Source organism: Pelobates fuscus, chromosome 12 (genome assembly GCF_036172605.1).
Source record: "Pelobates fuscus isolate aPelFus1 chromosome 12, aPelFus1.pri, whole genome shotgun sequence".
NCBI lineage: Eukaryota > Metazoa > Chordata > Amphibia > Anura > Pelobatidae > Pelobates > Pelobates fuscus.
In genome coordinates this window covers 71,502,056-71,517,035 of record NC_086328.1, presented here as the reverse complement: position 1 = coordinate 71,517,035, position 14,980 = coordinate 71,502,056, and the positions used below count along the sequence as shown (strand labels likewise).

Genomic DNA, 14,980 nt, shown 5'->3' with positions numbered 1-14,980 from the left:
AGACTATATTTAAAAGAAGAAAAACTACCACAACACGAGGACATAGTCTTAAATTAGAGGGGAAAAGGTTTAAAAATAATAGCAGGAAGAATTACTTTCCTGAGAGAGTAGTGGATGCATGGAATAGACTTCCAGCTAAAGTGGTAGAGGTTAACACAGTAAAGGAGTTTAAGCATGCGTGGGATAGGCACAGGACTATCCTAGCTATAAGATATGGCCAGGAACTAAAATTAGAGTATTTAGAAAACTGGGCAGACAAGATGGCCAAATGGTTCTTATCTGCCGTCACATTCTATGTTTCTATGGTTTTGGAGTGGTTTGACATTCTCCATTATTCGTTGCTAAGCCCACCAGCTTAAAACAAAACATACAAAAGCAATTATGAGCTGAGAGTGCTGGATGGCTATGACCAGCTCTCTCAAGCTATCATTGTCATCCAAGGTTTGACAGATTAATATGGATCATGCAGAAGTGTTATTTCTGCATTATCCAAGGAGCTGCAGAATGGTGCTGGATAGTACTCAACTAACATTGTCAAACCACTCCAAAATGGGTTCACACTAAATCATGGAATAGTGCAGTTGAACCCTCACACCAAAACTACAACAATCCTATAATTACGGTTCAGAGAGTGCCCCTTTCGGTAAAAATCTTTGAAAAGCTGCACAAATAAAAAAAATTTTTTTAAAAAAAACAATAATTCTCATAAATACCAAATGGACATAGAAACCGTTACGTATAAAATGAGTTGCCTGCAATATAAATAAAAGCTATAAAGAAAAAGAAAAAAAATCCTGGATGGGCAAGTTGAGAAGGCACTTTGTGTATTTAAACACTTATCCTATGTATCCTGCTTGCAGTCATCAACCATTGTAATGTTGCTGATAACGGAGATTAAGCTCCCGCAATTCCCGTTCTCTTACTCGCCGTGACTTTGTTGATTTTGTAGAGCGACTAGAACGAGTCGACTGTGAAGATTTTGTACTCTGACAGCGTGAAGATGCTCTTTTGAGCAGATTTTGTGAGATGGATCGGTGAAGGTTCTTCATTGAGGATGAGGCAGCCATGCTAACTACCCAGGGGTGCTTTAGAGCTTGAGTTGCAGTCATCCTTTCTCCTGGTTCAACCATAAGCAGACGGTCAATAAAGTCCTTTGCCAAATTCGAAACACTAGGCCAAGGCTGCAAAAATTAAGATAAAACACAATATAAAAAGTTAGTTACGATACAAATAAACAATAAGACAGAGGGATAGATGATACATTTTGATATATTTAATTTTAGAGGAATTAGACCATTAGAGGCGATGTTTTGAGAATATATTCTCACTCTATTTGAAAAGCTTTGATAACACAAGATTTTAATGTCCCCTTGTATTATTCTTTCTTACAATGTTCTGACAGTCATTTTTTTTCAATTATGTTGTGCAAATTGATTTTTTTAAAAATTTAGTTTATGAGCCTTTTTATATTGGGGGTTCCTCTAAATAATATTTTTGCACTCTCTGTCAAAGGGACACTATAGGCACTCGGACCATTTAATCTCATTGAAGTGGTCTGTGTACTTGTCCCCTTAGCCCTGCAGCTGCAAACATTGCAATTTCAGAGAAACTGCAATGTCTCCATTGCAGGGTTAAGACAGCCTCTAGTGTAGCGGTGTCCAAGTTGTTTTTTTGCAGTGTGCCAGTTTAGCAGAAATGTTTGTGTGCGTGGGCTGCACTCATTTTTCACACACAGAGGCATAAACCGACACACATGCAGATACATAGATACACACTGACACAAAGATAAGCAGACAAGCACAATACCATATATGCAGGTACACACATACAGATACACGGGGGAGGGCACAGGCAGACAGATACACATACAGACACACAGACACACATTTAGAAACATGCAGATATAGACACACAGAATGACACACATTCAGATACAGAATGACACTCCGATACAAACACTTGCAAGCATACAGATATACAGTGGCACACAATAACTACACATGCGGATAGACACAATAACAAGGGTTGGGTTGGGTGGGGGTGGCGCCTGAGTTTTGTCAGCACAAAACCAGGATACACCACTGCATATGCCACTGTAGTTGCTGCTACCTCTATTGTATTTTACCTCTTAAAAACAAGACTTTTATGGCAATATCAAAGCATTTCAAATAAAGTGAGCAAATAATCTGATAGTATGACAATTTATTAATTTTCTTCTAAATTCCTTTATCATCTATCCCGCTGTCACTATTTTTTATGCATTCTGTTTATATTTATATTGTAAGTTCCATGGTCCGTTCCTGTACGTGAATCGTGTTTGTTAGAATTTAGTGTCTGTCTTGTTTACCTGCGCTGTGAAATATGTTGGGGTTATATAAATAGTTAAAATTGTAATATGGAGAATGAGTTCTATTTTATATTCACAATATACTGCCATTACACTTTTATTTTATTTTTTTTTAACAATTTCTATTTTATTCTTATCAAAAAGTTATTCTGTTGAAAGATGTGGATTTTCTTTTATCGTTTTTCATTAATATATTTATAGGACGTTTGTTTATATATTTATAAGTATAGAATTTCCATATATTTTAAATTTTTATATACTTCATTTTCTTGGCTCCATTTTAGAGGATGACACAATGTCCTATCAGGATCATTTGATTTGTGTTTATTTAGTATATGTAATCCATTTGAGGATAAACTGGTTTTATCATGCACCAGTTTATTTTAAAGGGACACTATAGTCACCTGAACAGCTTCAGCTTAATGAAGTTGTTTAGGTGAGAAATAGCTCCCTGCAGCCTCTCTCATGTAAACACTGTATTTTCTGAGAAAATACAGTGTTTACATTGAAAGCTAGGAACACCTCCAGTTGCAGTCACTCAGAGTGAACCAGAACGACTTCGGAATTGATGGAGGCATAATATGCCTCCATCCACTCAGATCTGCTGTCAGCAGAGCACAGGGCAGCACTGTGCACAGCATCCTGTGATTCAGTGTAGCCTCCCTCTGCATGCAGACACTGAACTTTCCTCATAAAGATTCATTGATTCAATTCATCTGTATGAGGAGATGCTGATTTGCCAGGGCTGTGTTTGAATTGTGCTGACTCTGCCACTGATCTGCCTCTTTGTCAGTCTCAGCCAATCCTATGGGGAATCACTGTGATTGGATCAGGCGACCACATGTCAGCAGACTGCTTGTTTTTCTGAGTCTAACAGCATGCAGATTTACAGCTTCTGGCTTGAATACAGTAAGATATTTACTATATTTATTGAGGCCTGAGGGGCCCGGGGGGCTAGATGGTGGTGTTAACACTATAGGGTCAGGAATACATGTTTGTGTTCCTGACCCTATAGTGAACCTTTAAGAGTCATCAGATCTCCCTCCTTATTTTATTCTACTTTATTCTCTCAGACTGACACCCTTACTATATATAGTTCAACTTAATTGCAGAACCTTGCACATAGCCAGTTAAACTAGCTTCAAAGTAGCATAAAAAAAAAAATCACTGGATTGTCATGGACTTAAAAGACTAAGACACCTTCAAAACCAGAAGTAGATTTAACAGAGTGGAGAAATGCATTAAAAATTTTTTATCAAACAATATTTTATATTATTTCATGTTGATTTTGACAAAATTACTTTGCATCTATGAAAGTTTTAGAGTGACCACATCTTACACGCATTTAATTCTTAAAGCAATAACCAGGTTGTAAAAATCTTTCAGGCTTGATTAGAAAAATTGGCCATGTTTATGCAGGTTTTAAATCATTAAAAGGTATTTGTTAATATGCATTTCTAAAAGATTATACAGTATTGTGCATAAATGGACAAGACCGTGGATTTTATCAACGCCTAATATGTGTAAGAAATATACACTATAAAACAGGTGACCGGCTAGATTAATGCAAAAGTCAGCAGGATGGAAGGAGCTGCAATTATTATTATATAAATATCATAATAATAATAGCGCCATCAAATTCCGTAGCGCTTTACAAAAACTATTACATATACAGTTAAAATTATGAGAGATATGAGCACAACAAAGCTAAAAGATAATTATATTGCTAGCCATATTTTTAACTATTACGGATTTAACGTGACACTGACCATCAATAATCAATGCATCATAAAGAAGTGGTTTTGTGCATAGATGTGGTGCATTTTCTTGCAATACATAGCAATTTCTCAGAGACAGTTATAGTTACATTGGCTGGAAACACTCTAGTGGCTGTCTGACAGCATCAGGAGCAGCTTCCTCATCGACCATTGATTTTTGAATGTCTTAATGTTTAGCATCATCATGCACAACAGCTTGATGCTGAGCAGCATCATACAATGTTGCGTGGTTATTAGTGGATTGGAACGTTTGCTGCGCATGTGCCATAGTTGCACAATGCTTCTCTATAAAAAAAAGGTTAAAGTTCCTAATTCTGCTACATTTTCCTAGGGCATTTAGTCTATTTCCCAAGGATTGAAGATCTTCCCTATTCCCTTAAAGGGAAACTATGAGTGCATTTGCTTTATTTATTTATTTATATTAATAAGGTTAGTAGCATATGTGTGACCCTCAGGATCCCCGCTGTGAGTTTTTAAAAATTAGCATAAATAGGGCCTTTATTTTCCTTGTTTCCATCGCTGAGATACAAGTTTGTGTAGCCACCTGCTTAGCCTCCTTTTCATCTTTTCTCCTCTACGTTTTTGTCCAGTCCTGAGCTTCTCAGAGACAAGTACTGTGGATGAGAAGCGCCATTCAAATGTTTCTCATAGAAAAGCATTGAATACTGTATAAACATACATCAGCAGACATTGAACACCAAAGCACACTGAATAGGTTGTGGGCGTGTATGGACCTTCTAAAGGATGTCAGGAAAAACAGCCACTAGAAGGGTGTTCAGCCCTCCATTGTAAATATTGCCGTATGTCCAAACTAACAGGGCCACTGCACCCAAACCACTTTGTTGAGATGATTGCTCACTGAGAGAGCATTTCCCGTCAGTCCGGCCGGGTATAGGAGACTGAATCTCCTGTACCGCGGTGTGCACTGCTCCACTCGGCCACGCTACCGGGAGACACACCGGGGAGCAGGGAAGATACGCACCGGGGACCAACGAGGGCAGAGAGAGAGAGAGGGGCACTAAGGGACGGGGTGGTAGAACACTATGGGACAGGGAAGGGGGGAGGATGGTAAGGAACACTATGGGACAGGGAAGGGGGGATGAAGAACACTATGGGACAGGGAAGGGGGGATGAAGAACACTATGGGACAGGGAAGGGGGGATGAAGAACACTATGGGACAGGGAAGGGGGGATGAAGAAAACTATGGGACAGGGAAGGGGGGGATGAAGAAAACTATGGGACAGGGAAGGGGGGATGAAGAAAACTATGGGACAGGGAAGGGGGGATGAAGAAAACTATGGGACAGGGAAGGGGGGATGAAGAAAACTATGGGACAGGGAAGGGGGGATGAAGAAAACTATGGGACAGGGAAGGGGGGATGAAGAACACTATGGGACAGGGAAGGGGGGATGAAGAACACTATGGGACAGGGAAGGGGGGATGAAGAACACTATGGGACAGGGAAGGGGGGATGAAGAACACTATGGGACAGGGAAGGGGGGATGAAGAACACTATGGGACAGGGAAGGGGGGATGAAGAACACTATGGGACAGGGAAGGGGGGATGAAGAACACTATGGGACAGGGAAGGGGGGATGAAGAACACTATGGGACAGGGAAGGGGGGATGAAGAACACTATGGGACAGGGAAGGGGGATGAAGAACACTATGGGACAGGGAAGGGGGGATGAAGAACACTATGGGACAGGGAAGGGGGGATGAAGAACACTATGGGACAGGGGAAGGGGGGTGAAGAACACTATGGGACAGGGGAAGGGGGTGAAGAACACTATGGGACAGGGGAAGGGGGTGAAGAACACTATGGGACAGGGGAAGGGGGGTGAAGAACACTATGGGACAGGGGAATGGGGGATAAAGAACACTGGGACAGGGGAGGGGGGAGAACATTAAGGGAGGACACTAAGGCACAGGGGAGGGAAGGAAAAAGGAACACTGGGGTGGGGTGGGGGCACTAAAAGAGAAGGGAGAGGAACATTAAGGGGAATGGAAGAGCACTAAAAGACAGGTAAGTGGGGGCACTAAGACAGGTAAGGGGTGGGTGGGGGGAGAGTTCCTACTGCACATATTTACACACAAACACACTGTATCCACTACCCACACTGCATCCACTACACACACACACACACACACACACTGCATTTACTAATTAACTGCACTCACTACATCCACATATAATAAATAATATAAATTAAAAAAAATCTGATTGGCATGTATATTTTGTGCATTTACCACTTAATAAAAACGATTAGCAAAAAAATTTTTTTAAAAAATACGGTAAATGTACAGAATATCGGTAAGCTATCGGCTATTGGCCTGAAAGTTCACAGATTATCAGTATCGGCTCTAAAAAAAAAAAAATCAATATCGGTCAATCTCTAGTTAAAAGTAAAGGTCTGAGTGCCTTTAGTGGTTCTTTCAACTGTTTTACTAAGGTATGACAATGTGCTAAACTTCCCCAGGAACTTGTGCCTCATCTGGTTCTCTGCAGGAGAAACTGAATATCTCTGTAGAGGTAAGCACAGTCATGCCATGACTGCGAGCACTCAGCTGATGCTAATTTGAGTTATTGGGTTCTACAGCAGTAAAAGACTGGAAACAGAGTATGTGGACCCAGCAAAACCCAAGTAATTTGTTTTTAGTTTAACCACTTACCATGTTATGGCACCACCTGTAAACATACATCTTTCTAAAACTGCCGAACAATTATGATGAAAGGTTTTGAAGAAGACTTGGCTATGTTATCAGGGCTTTTGCAATTTTTTATATATATTATGCAATTCAGAAAAACAATAAAACATTAGTATATACCATGGAATACATTTCTAAACTGAATGTAATCCTAGAAAGATGATGCGACCAGATCAAACTATTTACAATTCACATAACACCTAACTTACCTCTCCACAGTAGCTATATTTTCCCTTTAAAATCTGTCGATAGAGTCTGGTTCTGTTATCATCCTCAAAGGGCATAGTACCACTCAAAAGTATGTAAGATATTACTCCCAAAGCCCACATATCCACAGAGTTGGTATATGGTTTTCTCACTAGAATTTCAGGTGCAATATACTCTGGAGTTCCACAAGTAGTCTTCATTAAACAATCATCCCCTTTTTTTCGTGCACTTGCAAGACCAAAGTCCGTGATCATGATTTTGGAGTCTGTTCCTGGATGATAATACAACAGATTTTCAGGTTTTAAGTCTCTGTGAGTAATGCCTAGAATGTGTAAGTATTTCACTCCTTCCAAAACCATCTGCAATACACGGGTAGCATCTCTTTCAGTGAAGGATCCTTTGGCAATAATACGGTCAAAAAGTTCCCCACCTGTTGCCAACTCCATCACCATATAAACCCTTTCCTGAGTCTCAAACACTTCAATAAGTTGAATAATGTTGGTGTGTCTAACTCTCCTCAGTACGCTAAGCTCTGATTCACACACTTCCCTTCCCTCTCTATATTTAGTCTCAATCATTTTAATAGCATAAGGTTGCTTGGAGGCTTTATGTTCAACTCGCACAACACGGCTAAAACTGCCTCTTCCTATAAGTGCCTTAATATCATACTTGGCAGTAACTCGTGGATCAAACTTAGCTCGGTACCTAGCTACTTTGTTTTTCCGAGAGTCTGTATTTTCTATATGATTGTGCAAATACTCATGAGGGTATGGAGGAGATAAAGAGGTTTTTTTCAAATCCGTCTGATCAGAGTCAGTGATGAAATGTTTATACATGTCATTTTTTGATTCCATAAAAGGTTCCACCTTTTTGATTAAGTCTATCTGAACATTCTTTGGTGGTTCCGGAAGCACCTTGCTTGTCCCACAACCCATCATTGAGTGATGCTACGTCTTCCATGCGGACATGGTATCAGCGTAGCTCCATTAAGAATGACGTCAGCACCCCTTGTTTACCTGCGGTGGAGGTATAAAAAATAAACTGTTTATTTTTGAATAATTAAAGCAAACAATACCCTTTAATAAGAACTAGGTGAATCTAGACCCGATCTTAAAATTATAAAATATGAATAAGTCATGGAAAAAAAGAAAAATAGTATAAATATGGTACATATTTTATTAGATATTTTATGAAGAGTAGTGTAAAGGGACACAACAGGCATCAACCCCCAATTCGTTTAATGCATTAAAGAAAACAAACAATTCTGTTTACAGTTATTAGATGTGCAGTGCTTGCACAGGCAGGCATTGCAGCTGGCAGATTTCTCTGGCCACGAAGAGTCTCCACAAATCAGGAACTTCTCATTTTTATCTCATACAATAAACTATGGTAAAAAGAACACTAACACTATAAATAAATATATATATTTATACAGTTAGGAGCGTTGTCCTACTCATGTATACAATTAAGCCTTCCTGTGAATGAAAAATAAAGAGACTAAACTCCGCTTTTATCCAGCGCCATCCTGGTATTTGTGCTGCAGCCACTCCTCCCTCTTCTCAGATCATACTAATGGATGACCACGGGCCAATCCTATGCTTCTAATAGAGAAACATCAAATTAAGTGTGGTAAATTCTTCCCACACCAGGATTAGACCTCCATTCAGGAGTATCATTTTAGTTTGTGGGGTTTAATCTTACCCATAATTCCCATCCAGCATGGTTTAGGAGATAAATAGTTTATCCCCCCATGAGCAGTTCCACACACAAAACGTATTATGAGTGGTAGTACTGTATAAATTGATATATTACACACACACACACACACACACACACACACACACACACAAAACTGCCTAATATAAAGGAAGTATTGTAGACATATGGCTATCACCATGATCTATCAATGCAATGCTTTGTCTATGAAGCATGGAATGCACACTCAATTATTGAATCTATTATAGTTTTAAAGTCACAAGTGGCCATAAAATTGACAGCAACTAAAAGAATGAGAACTGCAAAATTAAAACAGTACTTTTTCTCAGCTACTGTTTTCAAGCGCCTCAGCAACTTTGATTCAAAATTCATTCAGATGCAGTGTGTTTAAAAGATATAGTATTTATGAAATGCGGATGCTAAATGCGTTGGAATTCTATTGAAATTCCAATGCAATCCAAAGACACCATAAGGCAAATTATGGACTACTGTATTATGGTAAATCTGTGGTTGACTGTCCACTTTTGTCCAATCCCAGTAGCTATGAAATTCATTCATCATCTTACTTATTGTGAGACTCCATCAATGAAGGTTCCGGAAATCTCACTGCGGTACTATCATGTATGACAAGACAACAGCACTAACGCGGTTCCTGGAAAGTAAAGCTCCAGGAGCTGTAGAATACCTAGAGAATAAAGGGACAGCCGCGAGGGACAGCTTCACGTAAGTAAGACCTATCTTAACTAGGCCACCTGACCGTAACTGGAGATGTCACCTTTATGTGTCTTTGGAAAATATGCAAAGCCTCCCCCTCCCCCCGCACAAGTATGATAAACACTTTAAATGAATTCTTATGCATTGTGTGTTCAATCTGGGGAAGATTCAGGTGATTCATGGCTAGCAAGGTCAGTAAACCTGAACAAGCTAAGCTAGGAATATGCTAAAGAATGTCTGTACAAACAAACATCAGAAACAGAATCTCATATTATATTAGGTTCCATCTAGCCAATAAAAGGATGCACCTGATAAAAATAAGTATATTAGGCTTAAAGGGTAACTCCAGTCTTTTTAAGTGCATTATTTTCCCATCTTGTAAAGCACTTCTTACTTATTTCCCACACATGTTTTGTTTCTTTGCTAAAAAAAAAATGGTTTAAAATATTGAAAAAAAAAACGCTCGGAAAAATTATCGACACTGCACATCATTCAGGCATAGTCCATGTTCCAATCTTATTTAGGAATGGAGTTAGCATAGCAGGAGGGCACAGGGCAGCATCTAATAGAGAAAGTGTAGAGAAAGGAGTGGATAGAATACGTGAAGGGAGGGGGCAGCATGTAATGCCAGAAGGATGACAGATGGAAAAACAAGAGTCACACACTGTCTCTATGTCCAGCATTATAACAGGATGATAAAGGTGGGGAGGAAATCGCAATTACAATCATATTCCTTGCATTGTGTGTGAAGGGGTTAATAGAGTAAGTGAAGGGGAAGGAGGCAAGGCTGGGCGGAAAGATAGATTGATGTTCTAACACCAAGTGAAGGGAGGGAGAGTGGGCTTCACAGTCAGCTCTGTCTACAAATGAAGAATGATTACATCAGCATGACAAAGTAATTTTTGCACAGAACTCACATTATGCAGTCTGGAACAGAATTACAGGCTGCCTAAGTCACATGTGCCAGGAGTGTAACTAGCCCCCAAAACAAAAAGTCATATGTCTGTAAGTACAGCATTTCCTTCTTCCATGACCACTTCCAAAAGCAGGTTGGAGTAACACTATCTTTTAACCAAAATCTCTTTTGGCTTAAATAAGAACTTACATTCTCACTCCAGAAACAGACATGGCACACCAGCAAATCTTCCCTCATGTCCCCCCAACAGCTGAATGTTAAAGTGCCATAGCCATGGATCATGGGCATCCAGCGATGAGCCAAGGACCAGAGACACCTAGAGGAATAAATTAAGCAAGATGTGAAAAGGTCCTACTCCAACAAGCTTACAGTCTAAAGAAAGTTGGGCATAGTTACACAAATAGTAAGATGGCATTGCATGTCTTATAGAACTCAGATTTTAAATATATACAGGATTGTTTAATAAAGTGAGAATTGTCATGACATCTAAACGTATTTCAAATGTGAGGCCAAAATAGCAGGACCCGGCAGGACCAGGTAAAAAGGCAACCCATTGTAAAATGGTTTTGCCCTATTACGAGGCGATGGCGGCAGGGTTCTCCTACATTATAAGCAAACTATAGGAGGGATAGATACAGCGCTGACTCTGGTGGGCAGCAAACACTGAAACTTGGGTACCCTAACAACCCAAAAATACTATACAAGTAAACAAAAAAAGAGAAATCGGTTGCGCCAAATACAGTGAGGCTAGTACTTGATAATAGGTTGCAACATTAATATCACATCGAATACAAATACCAAGAGTTCCAAAATCTATTGAGGTTGAGTGGGGCACCCACGCTGTGTCCAGTGAGCATATGTGTGCTCCACTAAATGCAAGTAAATTTCCGCCTATTTACAAATAGAACATTCTTATATACAGAGAGCAGCTTTTTTTGTTTCTGTTTTTATTATATGCCTATTGTTGAATACAGAAGAATACTCACCCCAAGAAACATCCGTGAGCGTCGCTTACACCGCTTCATGCTTGTGAGTGTATTTTACTTCATTTTAGTAAACATTTTAAGATCCTGTTATTGGATTGTACTATTGGCACTTTTTGTCTCCACATTTATATATTGCACGTGAGATGTGCACCCTCTGAGTACTACAAAGCAGTGACGGATCATCCATTCCATATCCTGTGACAAGGATTGTATTGTCAAATACTAACATCTGAGAGCCAATAGATAGCTAAATTTTTGTGAGTGTATTTTCAATCATCGTTAATGTTCTCCTTTGATGCATACAATATTATATTATCTTGTTTTTCCTAATTTCATATTATAGAACTGATTTGAGTTGGTGAAAATATTGGATTACTAGCCAAATTTACTTACCTTACGAAGACACCCTGCTGCACAACCTCCACAGACTTTGTAGAGTAAGAAGCAACGTGGCAAGAAAAGTTACGTGAAATAGGGCAGAAGCTCACTGTAGGGGTTATATTGTCTGGAGTGCCATCTTTCCATCCGCTGGTGGATTATCAAATCATTTAGGAATGGTTTGATGTAAGCGGAGGCTCTTCACTGAGGTAAGCACAACTGCGCTTAGCTCAATGAATAGAGCTTCTGGCTCTCTCACAAGATATGGGCCCATGCTGTTACCTGGGACTGGTGGAGCAGAACAGGCAGGGTTTGCCTTTATCCCGGGAAGCCATCACTATTGCGCTTAGCCAAGGCAGGGGTCAGGATTGTCTGAGGGGCCAGTCAGTTCAGTTCAGCTAGCACAGTGATGGCTAACCTTGACACCATAAATTGTTTCTGGACTACATTTCCCATGATGCTCAGCTAGCTTTAAGACTCTAAGTGCTAGCTGAGAATCATGGGAAATGTAGCCCAGAAACAATTTATGGTGTCAAGGTTAGCCATCACTGAGTTAGCATGATATGTGCCCCTAGCATGATTTTAACTTGAAAACTTTGAAATGCTTAGCTCATTTAAGTTGCTTAAATACCTTCTGCTGACCCAATGCATTTGACATGTCTTACTGATCGCTCTCTATGCCCCTCACTTCTATGCATTGATCTACTCTTGTTTTCTTATTTACACTATCCTTGATGTTTAAGCAGTGCTATGGCTTCCCCAGCATAATCAACTGTTTACTCATTTCTATGACTAACCATGGAAGCATAGCTTGAATATATGTTATGTATATCTTTCCTTAGAAAAAAAATAAACAGTGCAATTAACTCTAGGCATCTCATATTGCTATCGCATTCATGTCTTGTCATAGTCAACTTATGAAATGTCTACACATGCGGTTTGTTAAACTATGCACTGCAAAAATAAAGTATTTTTAAAAAAAAAATACAAAAAATACAAAAAGAGCATTTGTGAGGCTAATCACTGATCTGCATTCCACTTCATCGCTAAGGTGTGCAACAGGGTTTAAGTCAGGGCTCTCTGCACATCACTCAATATCCTTCAAACCAAACTTGTCATGCTATTTATTCATGAACATTGCTTGATCTACATGGGCACAGTTATGCTGGAAGATGAAAAGGCTTTCCTCAAACGTATGCCACAAGGTTGGAAGCACGAAATTCTCTAAAATGTTTTTGTATTCTGTATAATTACAATGGCCCTTCACTAGAATGAAGAGGCCTAGTCCAAACTATGTAAAACCATCCCTGACCTTTTTCTCTCCTCCACCATGCTTAACAGCAGGCACTATGCAATCTGGTAGGTAGCATTCTCTTGGCATCTGCCCCAACCAGATTCTTCCAGTAGACCACTAGATAGTGAAGTGTGATTCAGCTCTCCAGTGAACTCATTTCCACAGATCCAGAGTTCAGTGGCAGCATGCTCTATGCCAGTGGTAGTCAAGCTGGTCCCTACCGCCCACTAGTGGGCAATTTTAGCTTTCATGGTTCGCAGTGGTGGGTTTTATCTGTGACCCTCAGTTCTCCAGCACAACCACATGCTCCGAGGAAGGTGCGTGCCTCACCTCCAACCATGTAGAAAGATTTTACAAAAATGCCCAACACGCATTAGGTGAATGCCTCTTTTTGCTAAATTTCTTTTGATGGCTAAAACGAAGTGCATGCGCAGCTGCACTCCTGATTGGGACAGACAGGGGCATGATGAGGTTACACTCCAGAAGAGGAGGGAAGCTTAAGCACTCGATGTAAAAGCAGGGATTGTTGGCGTTTAGAGTAGCTGATATTGAACTTTGGCAAGCCAAGTTCTGAATTTTCCATTGACAAATTCTGCTAAGTCCTGCTATTTTCTGTTTACTTGGTTTGCTTAACATAAAATAAAAAAATAAAATAAAAAAATAAAGAAAAAAGAAAAGAAAAGGAAAAGAAGTTAAGGAAAGAAAATAAAGAGAAATAAAAAAGGACCCCTGATATACAGTGATATTAATTTTTTTCTGTTTTGTTTTTTGTTAAATAACAATAAAGTGGACTACCTAGTTCAGCCTTCCCGCAGGAGATTGCAATAAGGAAGGAGAAGAGAAGAAGAAGAAAGGAAAAGGAGAAGGAGAAAAACAAGGAAAAGTTATAAAATAAATAGAAAAAAAAAAAGAAAAAAATTCATTATATTTTATAAAAACTTATATGTAGATGCGTAAATTCATTAAAATGTAAATTACCGGTATATATGCAAGTCGTTTTTTTTGTTGTTTTTTTTTAAACCCTCCTTTCTAAAAAGATTTTTGCACTTTCACTAATTAATGTGAGTTAATGCTGCACCGGTGTGCGGTAAGGAAATTTTACCAACAAAAAAGATACATAGGTATAGGTATTAAAATGTTGACTACCCCTGCTCTACACCATTCAAGCCTAAATCCATTTCATGAAGCTCCAGACGAACAATTCTTGAGCTGATGTTACTTCGAGAGGCAGTTTGGAACTCTGCGGAGAGTAATGCAACAGATAATAGGCAGTTTTTACTGCTTCACTTGGTGCCCCGCACTGTGAGTATGTATGGGGTTCTACTTTGTGGCTGAGCTGTTGTCGCTGCTAAAAACTTCCCATTCACGAAGGCAGCAAAGTTAACTGGTGCAAGTATAGTAGGGGAGAAATTGTGCAGACTGACTTGTTTGTCAGGAGGCATCCTATGACAGTAAATACCAACAATTATGCAAGCGTTTAGTAGATTTACCCCTTAAAACATAGTTATTTTATTATTTAAATAGCGCTAGTAAATTCCATAGCGCTGTACAATGGGTGGACTAACAGACACGTAATTGTAACCAGACAAAGGGACGCACAGGAACAGAGGGGTTAAGGACCCTGCTAAATGAGCTTACATGCTAAAGGGAGTGGGGTAAAGTGGTAATGAAATAGGTTGCTAGAAAAGTATTCACCGAGGGCCTAGTAGCTAATTTTTGACAGTTGCAGGAGAGGAATCATGGGGAGGGAATGAAAATCTGCTAACAGTTTAAATGATATGCTTTCCTAAAGTGTGTTTTCAAAGATTTTTTTGAAGGAGTTTAGACTGGATGAAAGTCTAACGGAGAAGGGAAGGGAGTTCCACAGAAAAGGTGCAGCCCTGGAGAAGTCTTGGAGGCGAGCATCAGATGTGGGAGTACGGACAGAGGATAGA

At 39.6% G+C, this 14,980-nt stretch overlaps 1 protein-coding gene across 1 annotated transcript in view; it reads right to left on the bottom strand.

Moving 5' to 3' along the window:
- Window positions 1-690: 690 nt before the first annotated feature.
- Window positions 691-14,980, bottom strand: part of PSKH1 (protein serine kinase H1) — a 38,145-nt gene continuing 23,855 nt past the window's right edge. Inside the window, exons 2-4 of the mRNA XM_063438248.1 lie at window positions 10,578-10,704; window positions 7,045-8,058; window positions 691-1,181 (exon numbers count right to left, since the gene is read on the bottom strand). Of these exons, the coding sequence (XP_063294318.1) occupies window positions 864-1,181; window positions 7,045-7,980 (1,254 nt within the window). The 5' untranslated portion in view covers window positions 7,981-8,058; window positions 10,578-10,704 and the 3' untranslated portion in view covers window positions 691-863. The remainder of the gene's footprint in view (window positions 1,182-7,044; window positions 8,059-10,577; window positions 10,705-14,980) is intronic.